The 15,788-nt window shown below is 41.5% G+C and overlaps 1 protein-coding gene across 9 annotated transcripts in view; it reads right to left on the reverse strand.

Annotated features, from left to right (window-relative positions):
- Positions 1–15,788, reverse strand: part of kcnab2a (potassium voltage-gated channel subfamily A regulatory beta subunit 2a) — a 93,804-nt gene that overhangs the window by 24,820 nt on the left and 53,196 nt on the right. The window contains exon 1 of one of the 9 annotated variants that reach the window (XM_034083847.2): positions 7,384–8,409. The exons of the other annotated variants lie outside the window; for them this stretch is intronic. Coding sequence (XP_033939738.1) covers positions 7,384–7,595 — 212 coding nt within the window. The 5' untranslated portion in view covers positions 7,596–8,409. Of the gene's footprint in view, positions 1–7,383; positions 8,410–15,788 lie in introns of those variants that run through there. 9 annotated transcript variants of the gene reach the window in all.

The following is a 15,788-nucleotide window of genomic DNA, read 5'->3' on the forward strand; positions in this document are numbered from 1 at the left end:
AAACAAATGAATAACGACTCTATATAATATAATAATAAAATACACGGAGCCTCTCTTTTTCCTCCCTCTCTTCGGACAGCGTCAGTGTCTGTCTCATGCAGCAGCTGATCCAGTAATGAGTGACCCGGCCGACAGTAAAAATAAACATATTTATAACTAGTTTAGGTAGTTTGAGAGGTAATTAAAATAGCTAAGGGTGATGATCTGACTTGAAGTGTGTGTTTTGCTGCAGCGGGAGGAGCTGCAGGTGAGCAGAGCTGCATGTCTCCGTCCTGTCAGATTAGACTTCACTCGCGTTTAGGTCCATATCGAGAGAAAGATAAATAATCTGAATTCAGTGTAGTTTACTTTGACACGGGGGTGAGCAGCAGCGGTGGGGAGGCGGGGCTATTGCCTCATCATTATCAGAAAATGATCGTATAGGGCGTACACACACACAGAGCCGTTGGACCCCCCAGAGCGTTGCGTATGCCGTTCTATCCACCTTGGGACCCGTTATCGTTTCCTCAGTCGTTTAGTGCCGTATTCGGTCATCCTCGTGTGGCCGAACGGTCTATATGACACTAAACAGTAACGCAAACGACCGTTTTCGTCCTCGTGTGGCCGCAGCCTCAGTTTGTTTTTCTTCAAACTCAGATGTTTTCAGGGGCTGTTGCTGTGGATAAATCTGACCGTGCCCACAGGGATGGAAACATCTTCTGCTCTTTGCTAGAGAGGATTCAGGGAGAAACTAACTATAACCTGGGGGATTTGGAGTCTCAGCAATGGTTCTTATAACGTTAATGTCACACTGAGCTGTGCTCTGACATCCTGACATGATTTCAAATGGACTATTGTAGCCAAAGCATAGTGATAAGAGTATATTCACCGAAAATATGTACAGATAAAATGCATTATAAAATCTAAAATTGGTGGCTTTCTTTTTATTAAACAAATAAACTTCAAAAGAAGGCAGAACAAAGGAGCGGCAACAATGACTTGATTTATTGTTTGGCGAATGAATCAGCACATATTTGATAATCCATTCATTGTTTCTTTGGCAGTTTTTGATTTTAAAATGGAAAAATACTCTTCCAGCGTGGTACATTTGAATACTTTTGTATTTTGTATAATTGTACACTAAATGTCTTTGGATTTTGGACTGCTGGGTGAATAAATCAAGACTCTTGAAGATACAGTTTGTTGCAGCCCTAATCACAAATAAGCTAATTAGATGTAATCAACATAACAATCTCAACTGTACTAATTAGCTCTAACTGGCATGTAAGAGACTATGTTGGCCACTGTATTGATTTAGAGCAAACTGTCTGGTGCCATCTGCCTGATTAAAAAAATGTTGAGGTTAAATATTCATAATACACATGACTAAGCATGAAGCTGCAGGGTGAATGGGATTTTCTCCTGCTGCCCTGCACTCTATTATTTTCTGAAGTAAGCTAAAGCGCTGACCTCCTGCTGCAGTACAAGCCTCACTGTGTGCCTTTCCTCCATCCAACATTACATAACATGCAGTTCAAATGCTTCTCATGCAGAAAGAAAAGCTAAATACAACTTTCATTGTGCAAACAAGTCTGTTGATTTGTACATTTAAACCCATGTCCTTAGTGTTGGCAGAATCACAGTCAACTATGTCAGCTTAATAAATATAATACCTTCACACTGCTTTTAAACACATTATTTTTGAAATATTTTGTGATCTTTGGACTAAGTTAAGTTAAATTCTTACATACAGTATAAACTGACATTAGTGAGAAAAGACTTGCCTCTTGGCAGTGCACAGCAAAATGAATACATCTAGACTATTCCTAAAGCTTTGGAGAAAACAACAAGCAGAGAGAAATTAGTGGTAAGACACACACACACACACACACACACACACACACACACACACACACACACACACACACACACACACACACACACACACACACACACACACACACACACACACACACACACACACACACACACACACACACACACACACACACACACACACACACACACACACACACACACACAGGCTCCAATTAAACTACATCAGTGAGGTAAAGAAACAACAGCTGTCTTAATGTTCTCCTTCAACCATAACACAAGTGTGTCTCTCACATACAGACACGCTTATAAGCACCAACATATCCCACGACACCCCCCTACCACACTCACTTTCTTATCCACCAACACAGACACAACCTCAGCACATACGGTGAAACACAAGCCTGCATCAGCAAATCAACCATCCCACCGTTTGGCAATTTCTCTCCAAACGCCCAGAGCAGACAGATGGTCATTTTGTTTTGTATGCCCATTTAAGATACTAGTGGCTACTGTAGGCCTGAAATCTGTGCAGCGGATGAGTCTTGGTATTTACATCAGAGTGGCCAAAGTGTACTCCTGCATGCGTGTTCTGTTCAACTATCACGGCCTATTTATGATTCATATTTCAAGGGGGAGTGCAGGCTGTGGAAATCTGGCTCCCTGATGAAGAGCCCTCAGAATGCAGGAAAACGTCCCAGCATGCACCCACACTTATGACGCCCTAAATCTCACACCCACAGCTTTTGTCACCAAAATACTGAGCCGTGCATGCTTTTGCATTCTTGTTATAAAATATTGGGGGAAAAAGGATGCTCCGCTTTATCTTCCTTAAAAATGCCTGTGCAAGGGCAACGATAAGCCTACTACGAACAGTTACATTTCCCTTCTGCAATTATAATACAATAATACTTCTAATAACACAATAAGGGCACATGGTAAATAATGTGAAAAAGCTAAAGATTTTACATTAACGTGTAAAATTGCTCCACCTATTTCAGTCTTAATACATTCTGCCATCTGTTACATCAAGTCACTTTAAGGTGCGCTAAATAAAACCGAACTGTTAAGACAGTCTTATAAGTAGCGTCATATCTCTGTGATTTACACAATGCAGCTTCACACAAAACAGTGGAGGGATTTAAATGCCATCCGCTTACACAACACTGCCAGTAGCTATTTACTGTGGCTGTGATTCACTGTCAACTTTACACTAGAAGTGGACCTCCAGAGATGTTAGGAATCCTCCTGACAGTCTGGGTTAAGGCGAGTTACTTGTGGATTTACACCAGGAGAGGAGGTGAGTCAGCTCTGATTTACATGACCACTGCAGTAAACATTACATTGCATTTAGCTGACGCTTTTATCCAAAGTGACTTACAATAAGTACATTCGACCAGGAAGACACAACCTTGAAGAAAACAGAATCATATAAGTACATCAGGTTTCATAGAGCCAAGTATTTTAAGTGCTACTCAACTGGCTATAGATAAGCCAGTCCTTTATTAGTATATAAGTGCTCTGTTAGCAGTTCTTTGTTAGTAATTCTATCGCTCGAGGTGGAGTCGAAAGAGATGAGTTTTCAGTCTGCGCCGGAAGGTGTGTAAGCTTTCTGCCGTCCTGATGTCAATGGGGAGCTCATTCCACCATTTTGGAGCCAGGATAGCAAACCCACGTGTTTTTGCTGATGGGAACTTGGGTCACTGCAGTAAACGATACTGAGTGCAACACAGCAGAAGTGTTGAAGGGTTGAAAGTGAGAAAGAGAACAATACGTTGACAAAAACACTGAATCAAAGTGTTTTCCACAGCAGTTTATTATAAGCTCATAGGTTTAGTCTGCACATTGCATAAAAATGGCAGTGCAACCAAAAAGTGATGCATATCAAAACGTATTCACCTCAGCATTACTTTGCAGGATTTTGTCGCCTGAGCAATAAAAGTGGCTCTAAGAGTAAAAGTGACTCATTTAGTCAAGACCCTGCCTGGGTTTGGCTGCTTGAGAGAAGAGCTGATAATCGGAAAGCAAAGGCTTTACGGGATTGACACCCTACCTGAACTGCGTTCCCAATCCCACAGATATTTTTCCATCCCCTGAGCAAGACTGCTTTACATAATCGTAAGCCATTTGGTGTGCATCATTAATTCAGTCCTGAATGAAGCCATTTAATCACTCGGAGGAGGAGGTGCAGGCTCTTATTCAAGCTTGATGATTTTAACCAGTCATGTCATGCAGGCCCAGTGTCACATTGCAGAACGGCTCAGTCTGCGGTGAGGCAGCCCTGTCGTTTACCTTGAAAATATGTTTACTTTGATGGTGTCATCGTCCTTGACAGCGAGGTCACTTCCAAGCTAACCTGCACCCTGGTTTAGAGATGTTGACTGAAAAACTGGATTTAAGCTCAAGGATGCCATTCAAGGAAAGGTAATGAAGCTGATCTGAATTTCCCACCGCCATTAGTGGATAATCGTGGGCAGTTGCTGGGTGGATAAGCTTTAACAGTATTCTTATGGGGAACAGTTATAAAACCGCTAACCTCTTCAGCTGTCAAAGTGGAAAATGAAGAACTGAAATCTGAATTTGATGGAGAAAAAGAATCCTTGTGCTCAAGGATGAAAAGATAAATACATGGCCATGGTAAAAGGTTTGCAAGCTTAACTCCGAGATGTAGTTTGAAAGATACGCAGTGACATGAGCACAGATCACTCCAGCCTACTGCATTTCCTCCTGGGCTGAGTGCCTACCACAGCATTAACTTTAGCACTCTCCGCTCCTTTCTTTTTTCCTTTATATCTCTCTTTCGGTCCCTTTCATCCACTTCTCTTTAAAAACAACAAAACATAATGTTGTAGCCTCGGTGCATGCATCTCTGAGCCTTACGCTGCATTTAGACATGCATTACTTTCAGTTTACATCAGATGCAAGCTGGGTTCACAAACAGAGAGCCTGTTATGTACTTCGGACTACACTGCGGAAGCGAAGAACACAAACAGCCGCTGGCCCCCCGAGCTGAAGATGATTTTACTCATTCAATATCATTAGCCTCAATAATGACAGTGCGCCAGCATGGCAAGCTGCCTCTAGCAAATCAGATGCAAAGGATTGTGCTGTTTCCTTAGACAACAGTACTGAGGATGGGTAATGGCTTCGCTCAAATCAACGCCTCTTCCTAATTTCTCAGTCAGCGTCCGTCTATTTCTTCACCCCCCCAAAAACAATTTGACATCCGCTTGCATTTTTTCTTATTTTGCTGCTTGAAAACTATTATTCAAGTATAAAATGTGTATTTCAATATCAACAGGCAATACTGTAAACAAAAAAAATGTAAATGGCAAAATGTTATAAGGGCAGCCTGCCACTGTAACACTCTACTACTCTGTGTTTTAAACAGAATCAAGCCACTATTTAAAAAATAGACTGAAAAGAGTATAAATAAAACATACTACAAATGTGTGTGCTACAATGGTTGCAATGGTGCTACAGTATAGCATATCAGTATTTAAGTTAGAGTTTGTAATATTTCTTTCCAAACTATTGTCTGAGCAGTTAAGTGACAGGTGGGACAATATGAGAGAAATCATTCCTGACAGAAGCATTTGAACAGCTCTCTGGAGATCATAAAGTACTGTAGCACACCAGGGTGAGAAATAATGTCCAATCATATTCTCACCAATGCTGCCTACAGACCGTGTCCCCTGCTACTGTGCCACTCACTCCTCTATCCTCAGTGCCTCACTATGCATTTACAGATATTTCACTTAATAATATGCTCTTTATTCATCTGTGTAAAAGCTGATTTGATCAGAGTAAAGCAACACAGAAATAGAAGAGATTGTGTTATAAAAGCTATCATGCAAAAACCTTACCCTAAATGTTGAATATGGTATGCTATAGTGCAGGCAGGGGTTCCCAACCTTTTTTCCCAAGAGCCCCCCCAAATGACTCCTGTTGGAAGTTGCGCAACAGCGGTAATTAAAGTTTAAAAGTCTAAAAAATGCTACAGCTACTGGGTGAATGTGAAGTATTTTGTTAAAGGAGGATGAAAGCGTAATTAAGGAGCACTATTGGAGTGACTTTGATGGTTATTGGACTCAGGATTAATTAATTTGGATTCCCGCTGTATGAAGAAATGAAAGGACGGCGTCAGGTGGAAACTATTCACAAAGGGATTAAACTGTTTAAAACACATGCTCAAAGTAAGCCGGATTTTGCCGTTGTGTTTATGTGGATTCAAAAGTCGTAAATAATCTACAAAATGGAGGAGATCGATCTGATCGGAGCAACTGTGACGAATAATCCAACTGAAACCGGCATGGACAATGACTATGTTTTAATAATGCGCTTATCCAGACAAACCTGGTTTGGACACTTTACGGACAGAAGAAACATTTCTATTAAAGAAATAATTATACATTTCTGTCTTTTTATGCCTTTAATAGCTACTAACTTGAATTTTTAATAACATTAATTAATCAATTATTTTTTATTGTAATGTTGAGACAAGGCTTTTAGTGACAATCATGTATTGCGTTACAATTATATGTAAAAAAAAAAAGTCTAAATATGATATTTGGCCTCAAATCATCTGAGGCCTGGTGCCCCCCCCTGCAATCTATGGCGCCAACCTTGGGGGGGAGCGCCCCCCAGGTTGGGAACCACTGCTATAGTAGATACAAAAAAAAGTCATTAGTCTTCCTATCCCTTGGGGTTCCTACACATAAAAAGTCCACCATAACTAAAATATCAACCCTTTTATGCACCATGTAATGAAAGCAAAAGAAGTGTAAATACTACAATAGAACAGTAATCTGCAATGATTGAAGGCGTGTGATAAATAGTCAATGCAGCTTCATGTTACTATACTAACAAGAAGTGTTTTGGTTCACAGCATGACGGGGACAAATCGTGTATATGACAAGGATTATTCTAATAGTTATAACTAAGCTTTTGAGTCACTGCTTGGAAATATATCTGATTTTAATATTTCAGCTATAAGGAGTTGCAGTGATTAGATCACTATAAACCCAATTATAAAAGATTACAAATGAAGGGGTTATCAGCATAAGGTAAACAAACACAATAGGCGTGCTATGATGATGACAGTATTCTTGCACCTAAGAGACTTACCTAGTATCCCCTTTAAAGCTGACCACATTCAGCGTATTGTACTTTGTTTACAGTGCGTGTTTGTTACTCCTGCATTGAACAGATAAGATATGAATGGCTACTAACATAATTTTAATCACATACACATAAAAGTCTCAACACTTTAGTGCAAATCAGACAAAACTACAAATCTCTCCTCTTGAGATGTTGTTTTTGAGGTGATTTTGGGGAGGGTAATTAATGACTTAGTGTCATCTATCATAAATTGGTACGGTTTGGCAGTAAGAGAGAACAAACTGCTGTGCAATTGCAATTGGGATAGTCTTCTCTGTATTGTATCCTGAGCCAAGAATAATTGATTATTCTTACTTTACTTTATCAGTGGGGAGGAAAATCCTGCAGTTTAAGATTCATTAAAATACTTTAAATAAGTTTTAAGGTCTCAGATCAGACATGCCCTACCTATACTTCATGCCAGTCTTGATGCTTTGCTCGCTGGAGGTAGGCACACTCTGAACAGAGAGTTGTCCCAGGCTGCGGGCCACCATGGCCACGGCTCTGAACTTGCTGCGGGTGCCTGTGTTGGGGCTGTTGGCATTCTGGCGGTTCAGCCGCTCCTCTGTGGTGCGGCTGACTCCCCCGCGGTGTTCCGTGCACACTAATGACACCTGCATCCTGGCTTTTGGCCGGCCGTCCCAATTGTGGAAACTCTAATGACACTCTCCTCTGGTTAAATCAGGTAAGACAAACTCCCAGAGGCGCAAAGTCTGAGGATCCCCTAACGATTTCGAGTCCAGCCTCACACACTGTGCCTCCGTTAGAAATGTCTGCCCAGTCGCTAATGTGACTAACCAGCGCACAATGTTCAGGAGAAAAAAAGAGCGGCAGAAGGGTGGGAGGTAAGATCAGAATGTATTCAAACAGTAAAGGAACGCTGATCAGGTGAAAGCTGAATCCTCTCAAAGAAAGTCCAAATCAAGCACAACATTACAGCATTTCTCTCAGCTGGTGTGAGGAACATGTGTGCAATCACAGCAGATACATAAAATGCAGGTTCAGTACAAAGCTATAAATAAAATCAAAATCTTCAAAAAATAGAGTCCAGGAAAAGCAGTGTGTGAATATCCCTCTGCAAGTGTTTCCTTGATTCATCCGGGTGTCCTCCTCTCGCTTTATCTTTAATCAGAGGCTCATCAGGAGCTGACCGGCAGAATTAGAGTCTTGCAATTTCCTTTTAAAGCTGAGCTCAGTGCTGGAGATAACACCTCTCGCTGCCAAGCTTTAAGAGTGGAAACGACTGGATCCACACAAAGAGATTGAGAAAATAAAACACAAACACACAGTTCCAGGAGGTTTTCATCTCCCCTTCGGAGTCCGCCTTGACAGTTGCGTGGCTGCTGAATATTTAACCTCTACTACTGCCTGTTAGCAAAAGGGCAACCTCATATTCACTTGCCAGCTCTGACTGTAGACTGGGTAAAACTTGCATCTGTATGCCTTGTGCTCAGCGTAAAGCCGCACAGTGGCAAGAGACGGGAGGAGAGAGAGAGAGGGAGAGCGAGAGAGAGGGAGAGGAAGGGAATGTGGTGGGAGGGATATGAAGAGAGCTACAGCAGCGTGAGAGAGCAAGGCATTGAAATCTGTTGTGTTTACAGCAGCACTCATTTTGGAGCTCTTATTTGTCTGTCTGTTGCCCTGGAGTGTGCTTTCTAGTTTAGTCTGTCAAAGGAAGAAGGAGGAAGCTAAATGCTCACTGGTCAGGACTTTGCAATAGCCTATGGCCCAGGACAGTGGGCTCTCACGTGGGTATGTTCAACTGCCAATAAAATATTCATTATGTAACTTTATCTGTGACAATAAATGTCCAAGGCAGGGCTGTCTGAGACGCTGGGTTTGTCTTCACTGCTTCATTACTTGGAAGTGATTCAAAGAAATGACTCATTCTTGCATATTCTTCAACTGACCAAAGACATAAATAAAAGGTTGTAGGATATACAGTATGATTTTGTTTGTCATCAGCAGCATTATTATGAGAGCTGTGTACTGTAGTACAAATATAATGGTTGAAGGGTTGAAAGTAAACACCACAGTATAGTAATTGGACTTAATGCAACAGTGGCTCCAGATTGAAGAGACAGTAGATTAGACACACGCTCCTAGGAATATAATACTGACGCTTATCTGTGTGGACCAGAGTGTGTGCCAAGGAGGTCATCTTTTCAATTTACACACGGCATCTATTGCACGTCTGTCCGTCCTGGGAGAGGGATCCCTCCTCTGCTGCTCTCCCTGAGGTTTCTCGCATTTTTCCCTTTAAACTGGGTTTTCTTTGGAAGTTTTTCCTTGTACGATGTGAGGGTCTACGGACAGAGGGTGTCGTATTGTCATACTGATATTCTGTACACACTGTGAAGACCACTGAGACAAATGTAACATTTGTGATATTGGGCTATATAAATAAACATTGATTGATTGATTGATTGATTGATTGATTGATTAAAGGAGATGCCATCAGAAGCAGACATGTATAGTAAAGAAGAAAAGAAAAAGACACCTCCATCATAGGAATCAAGTGAGAAAGCTGTTGCTAACAGACAGCTCTATTCTTGGAGCTATGACCTTTGGTCTCCTGGACTTAAATACAACCCTGAGAGGAAAGGTGTTTTAATCCAACCGACATCTGATTTAAATTCCTTATTGTGTGCAGGGAGCAGAGAAGCCAAGCTCCAGACTTTTTTTTGTTATGCTCTGAACCAGCGCTGGAGGGAATGCGTCTGCGTATCAGTCTCAACGGCGGCAGCCAAAGCAACATATGGGCGAGATGAATGGGGTCTCCTCACCTTTTCAGGGTTATGTCCTGCCCTTTGGGTCAGGGTGATAAGCAACACATTTTGGGGCTGATGCCATTTGCTCTCTGCTAATTCCAACAAAGCAGTTGAGCATGAGAGCAGTCTGACCTGGCAGACTTTTACCCTACAGGGTCCATGCGCTTAGTGCCAGCACAGTGGAAACGTGATGCAGCGATCCACTGAGCTCTGTGCCCGGGCCCCCAGGAGTCGTGACATAGGGAAGTTACTGAGAAGTGGGCGGGGCCAGGGACAGCAGCTGAGGAGGCAGACACACAGCATCAGGCTTATGATCCACGCTAAGTCCAGATAATAACCCTGAGAAACAGCCCAAGCTAGCTGAACAAATCTCCAGCCTTGGCACGCCTTCAAATATTCAAGCAATGGGATTTAATAAATTATATTTATTTGCATACAACCTTCGTCTTAAAGTTTATTGTTAACGCTTCAACTACAACGCCACAGCTTTCCACCGCTACTCAACTAGACGACTGATTTCTTGTCATTACTAAACCATGTCAATCCTTTGTTGACCCTTGATTTATCTGCACCTGAAAAGCTACACATCTATTGATTGTTGTGCAACGCAAGGTACAGTAATCAATACAAGCACGCATCATCCGACAGACTCGTGATCCATCACCAAAATGAATCAATAGAACAACCGTTTTTCACATATCGCTCTTTCTGGCATTTTCCTCAGCTGACTGACTCTCATCACTAGATGCAAACCACATTGCAACAGACTGTGTTCATAATCTTCACTTCAACAATCCTCTAAAATATATCAAATTGAAAATGGTATAACACCACATGCACCAATACATCAGGAGCTATATGAACTGCCTAGAAAATACGCCAACAGAGTGAGCAAATAAAAAACCTGCTAAATCCAATAAACCATGTCCGTCACACATGCTACGATTTAAAAAGATCACAGCAGGCACATCTGCCAACTTTCTTTAGATTGACAGCATGCATTTCATTTCCCCTTGACCATAGCTCGGGGGGGAAAGACTAGATGAACAGAAGAGGTGATGATTAAAGATGACTGACAGTTTACCACTGCATGATGCTTTAAACTTGCATTCTTTCTAACTGCCAGCAGGGGGGGGGGGGACTCCACTGGTTGCAAAAAAAGTCTGTTAGAATAGAAGTCTATGAAAAAAATGACAACTTCTAGATTTACCTAATGAGTTTATTGTCTGAATTGCACATTTCAAGTGTTCTTCGATTCAGCACAATGTTTTTTTAATACAGCATATTATTTGGGGCATGACTACCCTATGATTGACAGGTCACTACCACAGTGTTGCCCCTTTTTGGTGCGTTTAGCACTTTCGTCCCAGAACGTCAACGTCTTCACAATGTGCTTACAGTTATTCAAAATTAACTGTAACATTTAGCTGGCCAAAAAAAGGTCTTGTTCTTGTTGTTGTACTAGACCCTCTAGTGTGACTTTTGGTTTTAAAGAAAACATGATGGTGAAGACCCAAAATGCCAAACCTGAGGCTTTAAAGCAGTTGTCCACAGTTGGTGACATCATGCTGACTGTGTCCACTCATAATCAGTCTATGTTAGAAACCTGCGACCTTGCTTAACATTTGCCCTCTTAACAACACTCATGCGGCGCAGTCTTGACATTCCTGAAGGGGAGGTTTTTATCTGTATGACAAGCATGTTTCATAAATCACCTCCGTGTTTAATTCATCACAGAAGTGTTCACTTGCGTGACACATCAAATTGCACTGCAGACAACACATGGCTTTCTAGCCTGCGGGTGATCGCAAAGTCAATCTGAACATGTATAATTTCATTCAGTATTTCATGCACACTCTCAATGGTTATTGTTGAGGGAATACTGGCCTGAACTATGAGGTGCTTTGTGTTCATTCATCAGAGTCTACTGGAGCAAATTAGAAATGAATTGTTAGTCACAAGATAAATCAGTCATAAAGGATGCTGAACTAAAAATAGGAAACTCTGGTCTTTACATAATGCCTCAGAGGTCTGCTGTTAAATAGCTAATTAGCGACATTGTGTTTGGGGTGCGCACATTAGGGTGACTCAACCCAATGCACGACTGTTCTTTTAGTTTATATGTCAATGCAAAGGAAACAGTTTAACAGCAGAAAAACACATAATCCTATCGGAACCCATTGTTAGTGCTGGACCCCAGCAGCTGGTTGTTAGATAGCACTGCTGAACAAATCTCAATGTAAAGAAAATAGATCCATCTCCTCCCACTCCACATACTATCTATCACAATGTCCTCCTGAGTCACGGCCTTCGTCTGCTTGCTTTGGTTAAGCGCCTGATCTGCTAAAACCCATCTCAGACACTCAATCCGTGTGAGCGAATGCAGAGCACTGATAGAGCCCTGCATTTCATTTAGCGTGCGGGGGGAGAGGAGGAGAGAAGAGCTGGAGACCTACAGCAGAACATGCATGTTTCAGTGATCACGACTACAGCGGAGTAAAATTCACGGACAGTACTATTTGTCAGGAGTGTGTGAACAACAGGAGACAGATATTCAGGTAAAAAGTCACCATTCAGCAAAGCACAGCTGAAATGAGAAGAGCAAATGTATCGTATTTCTTGACAATACTCAATTCCTTCCTGCCAATACTAGAGAAAAAGCTGCAAAAACACACTTAAAATCATTGGCGTTTTTTCCCCTGTTATGCTTGCAGCGGGAGGGAGTGTTGGCGATCAATGATGCCGTATCATAATGAATCCCCAGGACGAGAGATTCTGCTTGGACAGCAGACCTCTTCCAGCTTACAGCCCACATACTGCAGCTAGCATCTCAGTGGCGAGAGGGAAAAGACAACTACTGAACTTTCATAGACAAAAGCGTCAGAACAACTGTGACCACAGAGGTACTGTGGGGCACCGTCATGAACGATGATCCTACACCACAGCGGCAGGCTCTAAAAATAGTCACTGGCTCTTTGAATCAATCCTACAGTGAGCATAGACAAAATACAAAGACGCCCTTAGGTGCTGAAAAGAGGAAGGGGCTTACAAATTTGAATATTTTGTTCACAATTTTAAGGGCTGTCTAGGTACCACCATCGAGCAGGGATTGGCCTATCGACTGACATCCAGAGTTGCTGTGGGGTACTAGGCCCGATCTGTCCTAGCAAATAGAACATGTTCTGGTTTACTGCCCTCTGTAGCGAGTACTGCAGGGACCCTCTGGGAATCCTTGAAATCTGCAAGTAAACAGGGATAATATCGTAAAGGAAAGAGTCCTTTAAGCCCGGTAAATAGAATAACATATACTCAACGGCTTCATCTGACTTTAGCTCAGCCTTCTTAAGTGGACATCTCTTACCATTTACATAAGAAAGTGAGTCCAAAGGCCAAGGTTGACTGCTACAGGCAGTGATTGTTAGTGCAGCTTTAGAGGATGTCCACAGTTGTATCATGTGTAACTGTTGGCCAGCTGTCCAATGGAGGTTTAACTTCCACTTACTGAGGGTTTAATTGAACTGCATTAGTGAGGATTTGAGTAACCGAGTGAAAAGGATAGCAACCCGGAGATGGGAGTGGCTAGGCAGAGGAGTGTGCGTGTGTGTGTGTGTGTGTGTGTGTGTGTGTGTGTGTGTGTGTGTGTGTGTGTGTGTGTGTGTGTGTGTGTGTTTGTGTGTGTGTGTGTGTGTGTGTGTGTGTGTGCGCAAGTGAGGGGGTGAAAAGGCTTAGGAGAGTTAATGGAAAGTGATGCGAGGTCAGACAGATTGACGGTGTTGATCGACAGATGTGCGAATGCTTTTCTAGGAGCTTAATGCATCCTGAGGCCTGGTCTAAACATGTCTAACCGCTGACTCCTTCATCACTGTATCGAGGATGTAACTAAATGAAGCAGAAACAATTGTTGTAGGTTATCTTATAGGTTATACAAGTCAAATAAATACTCATCCTCTTGCTGATAGGAAGGAAATACATTGTTTCAAAGAAGAAACAAATAAGAGGAGATGTAATAAAATAATAATTAGGTTTATCTGTAGTAAATCCTGCCTCAGTTTTCTGGTCATTCTCGAGGAAACAGATGAGTGGAAAGAGATGCAGGTCACATCTGTGAACAGCGACTGCGGTAATCATAATTCTCCAGTGAACATGACAGATTCCCCGCAGACAGCAGGGCTCAGGGGGAGTTTCAGCTGTTCGCACTGACGCATCTAACAGAGCGGGAGAGCTGAGGTAATCAAAAATAGCACACGGGGAAACCCTGGTATTATGTAATATAGTTGTTACTTTGCCTTTGGCTATTTTCAGAAATGATATGTTATTTTATATATAGTTCAAATTGTCAATAAAAACAACATATTAGTTATGTTAATTGTATATGTCATGGTTCACTACAGCCAGATAAATGATTAAGAATGAAAACATGAATCTGAAACAGTATGCAATGAAATGCACACACAATGTGAGTTTAGGTAAAATATTAGACCATTACAAAACAGCAGTGATGTAACAACTCTGGAGCGCCAATTCATCTAAAGAAAGGGAGGAAGCAGAATCATATGTTCTGTGGAACTGAAGATCCTCCTGCCTGACAGTGTGCATTTATCATACCTAAGGTTCACACAGAGGAGCGTCGCTGGGCAGAAATGCTTTGTATTGCAGGTTATTTCAGTCAGAAGATGTGGTTGCTAGCTCTTGGAACGGCAATGGTAATTCTTTATTTACATTTATACACACTAAGGTCATTCTTCGAAGATGTTAAGATAAACGGCTGGTATTTCTGCTGTGGATTGTCTCCAATTTCTCCAACAGTAATTCAGGATCAAAATGTGGGTTTTTGTTTGTGATCTTCTGAAATCATATGTGGTATATCACAGGGATCAATCCGTTCTGTATCAGGTCTGATAATAAAACAAAGTGTAGCTCGAAGTGATTTGAATTGTAAACATAGGTTACAGGTTTATCCACCTACAGGCTTACAGTATAACGATACATGCCAATCAAATGCCATTTGATCATAGAATTGTGATGGTCCTACAACACAAGGTATGCTCATGAAACAGATGATTCCTATTTGTTTCTCAGCTATTGATTATGTTGGCCTGCATGGCCTCAAGCTGTACAAATATAAAAACAAATTATAATGAGGACTGCTGTTGGTAAATCGCTGACCAAAACATGCTAAGAGGTCAAGTTACTTCAAACCTTCTGAATTCTCCAACAAAGAAACGATCTGAAGTAAATATCAATACAGTAAGACATTATATTGTAGTTTTTAAGAACTGGATTCAGTCAGAGTGATAAGGTTTACTATAAAGAAAAGAAATAGCTGAAGGTACCATGAGCAAGAAGATAGTTTAGTGTAAATGAAAAACTGAGCAAGTAAAGTAAATATGAAAACAGCTAAAGATTAGGTAAATTTACATATTTCAACATAATCTATGTTTACAGGAAAACAAACAAACTCTGGATCTGATTTGTGCTGCATTTCTAAAAGGGTGGTCAAGCATGAAATAGAAAACTTCCCCTCTGCATTAAATATGCAACAGTGACCAGACATCCACAGAAATGCACTAAAAGCTTTGGTGAACTGTTCTTCTTCATGGAATAGCTCAACAGCTTCAGACACTGGCCAAGTACACACTAACCGCATTTACCATGAAAGCTACTGAAAGATAGTCCCCAAAAACTCAAAACTGAGGCAGAACATTCTGATATAGAGAAGGAAAGAAAAATACTTGGCCATAGCAGAACTTTTATGTGAACAAAATGTCACAATTTATTCAGAGAGGGTATTGGACAGTGAAGGAGATATGTACCTTTTTTGATTGTTTTTAGGTAAAAACTATTATGGGATCCAAAGCGACAACAGCACAACTCTAAAGCCTGAGTGTGAGAAGAGCGGAGCGGGCCTCCTACCTCCTGTCACTACTGGGTATTCATAAAGTACAGAGCAATCCCCCTGCAGCGCAGTGACACACACTAACACGCAGACACACACTCTTCCAGACACACACTCTTCCAGACAAAAAAAAAGCAACATGGTTA

This window comes from Pseudochaenichthys georgianus, chromosome 5 (genome assembly GCF_902827115.2).
Source record: "Pseudochaenichthys georgianus chromosome 5, fPseGeo1.2, whole genome shotgun sequence".
Taxonomy (NCBI): Eukaryota; Metazoa; Chordata; class Actinopteri; order Perciformes; family Channichthyidae; genus Pseudochaenichthys; species Pseudochaenichthys georgianus.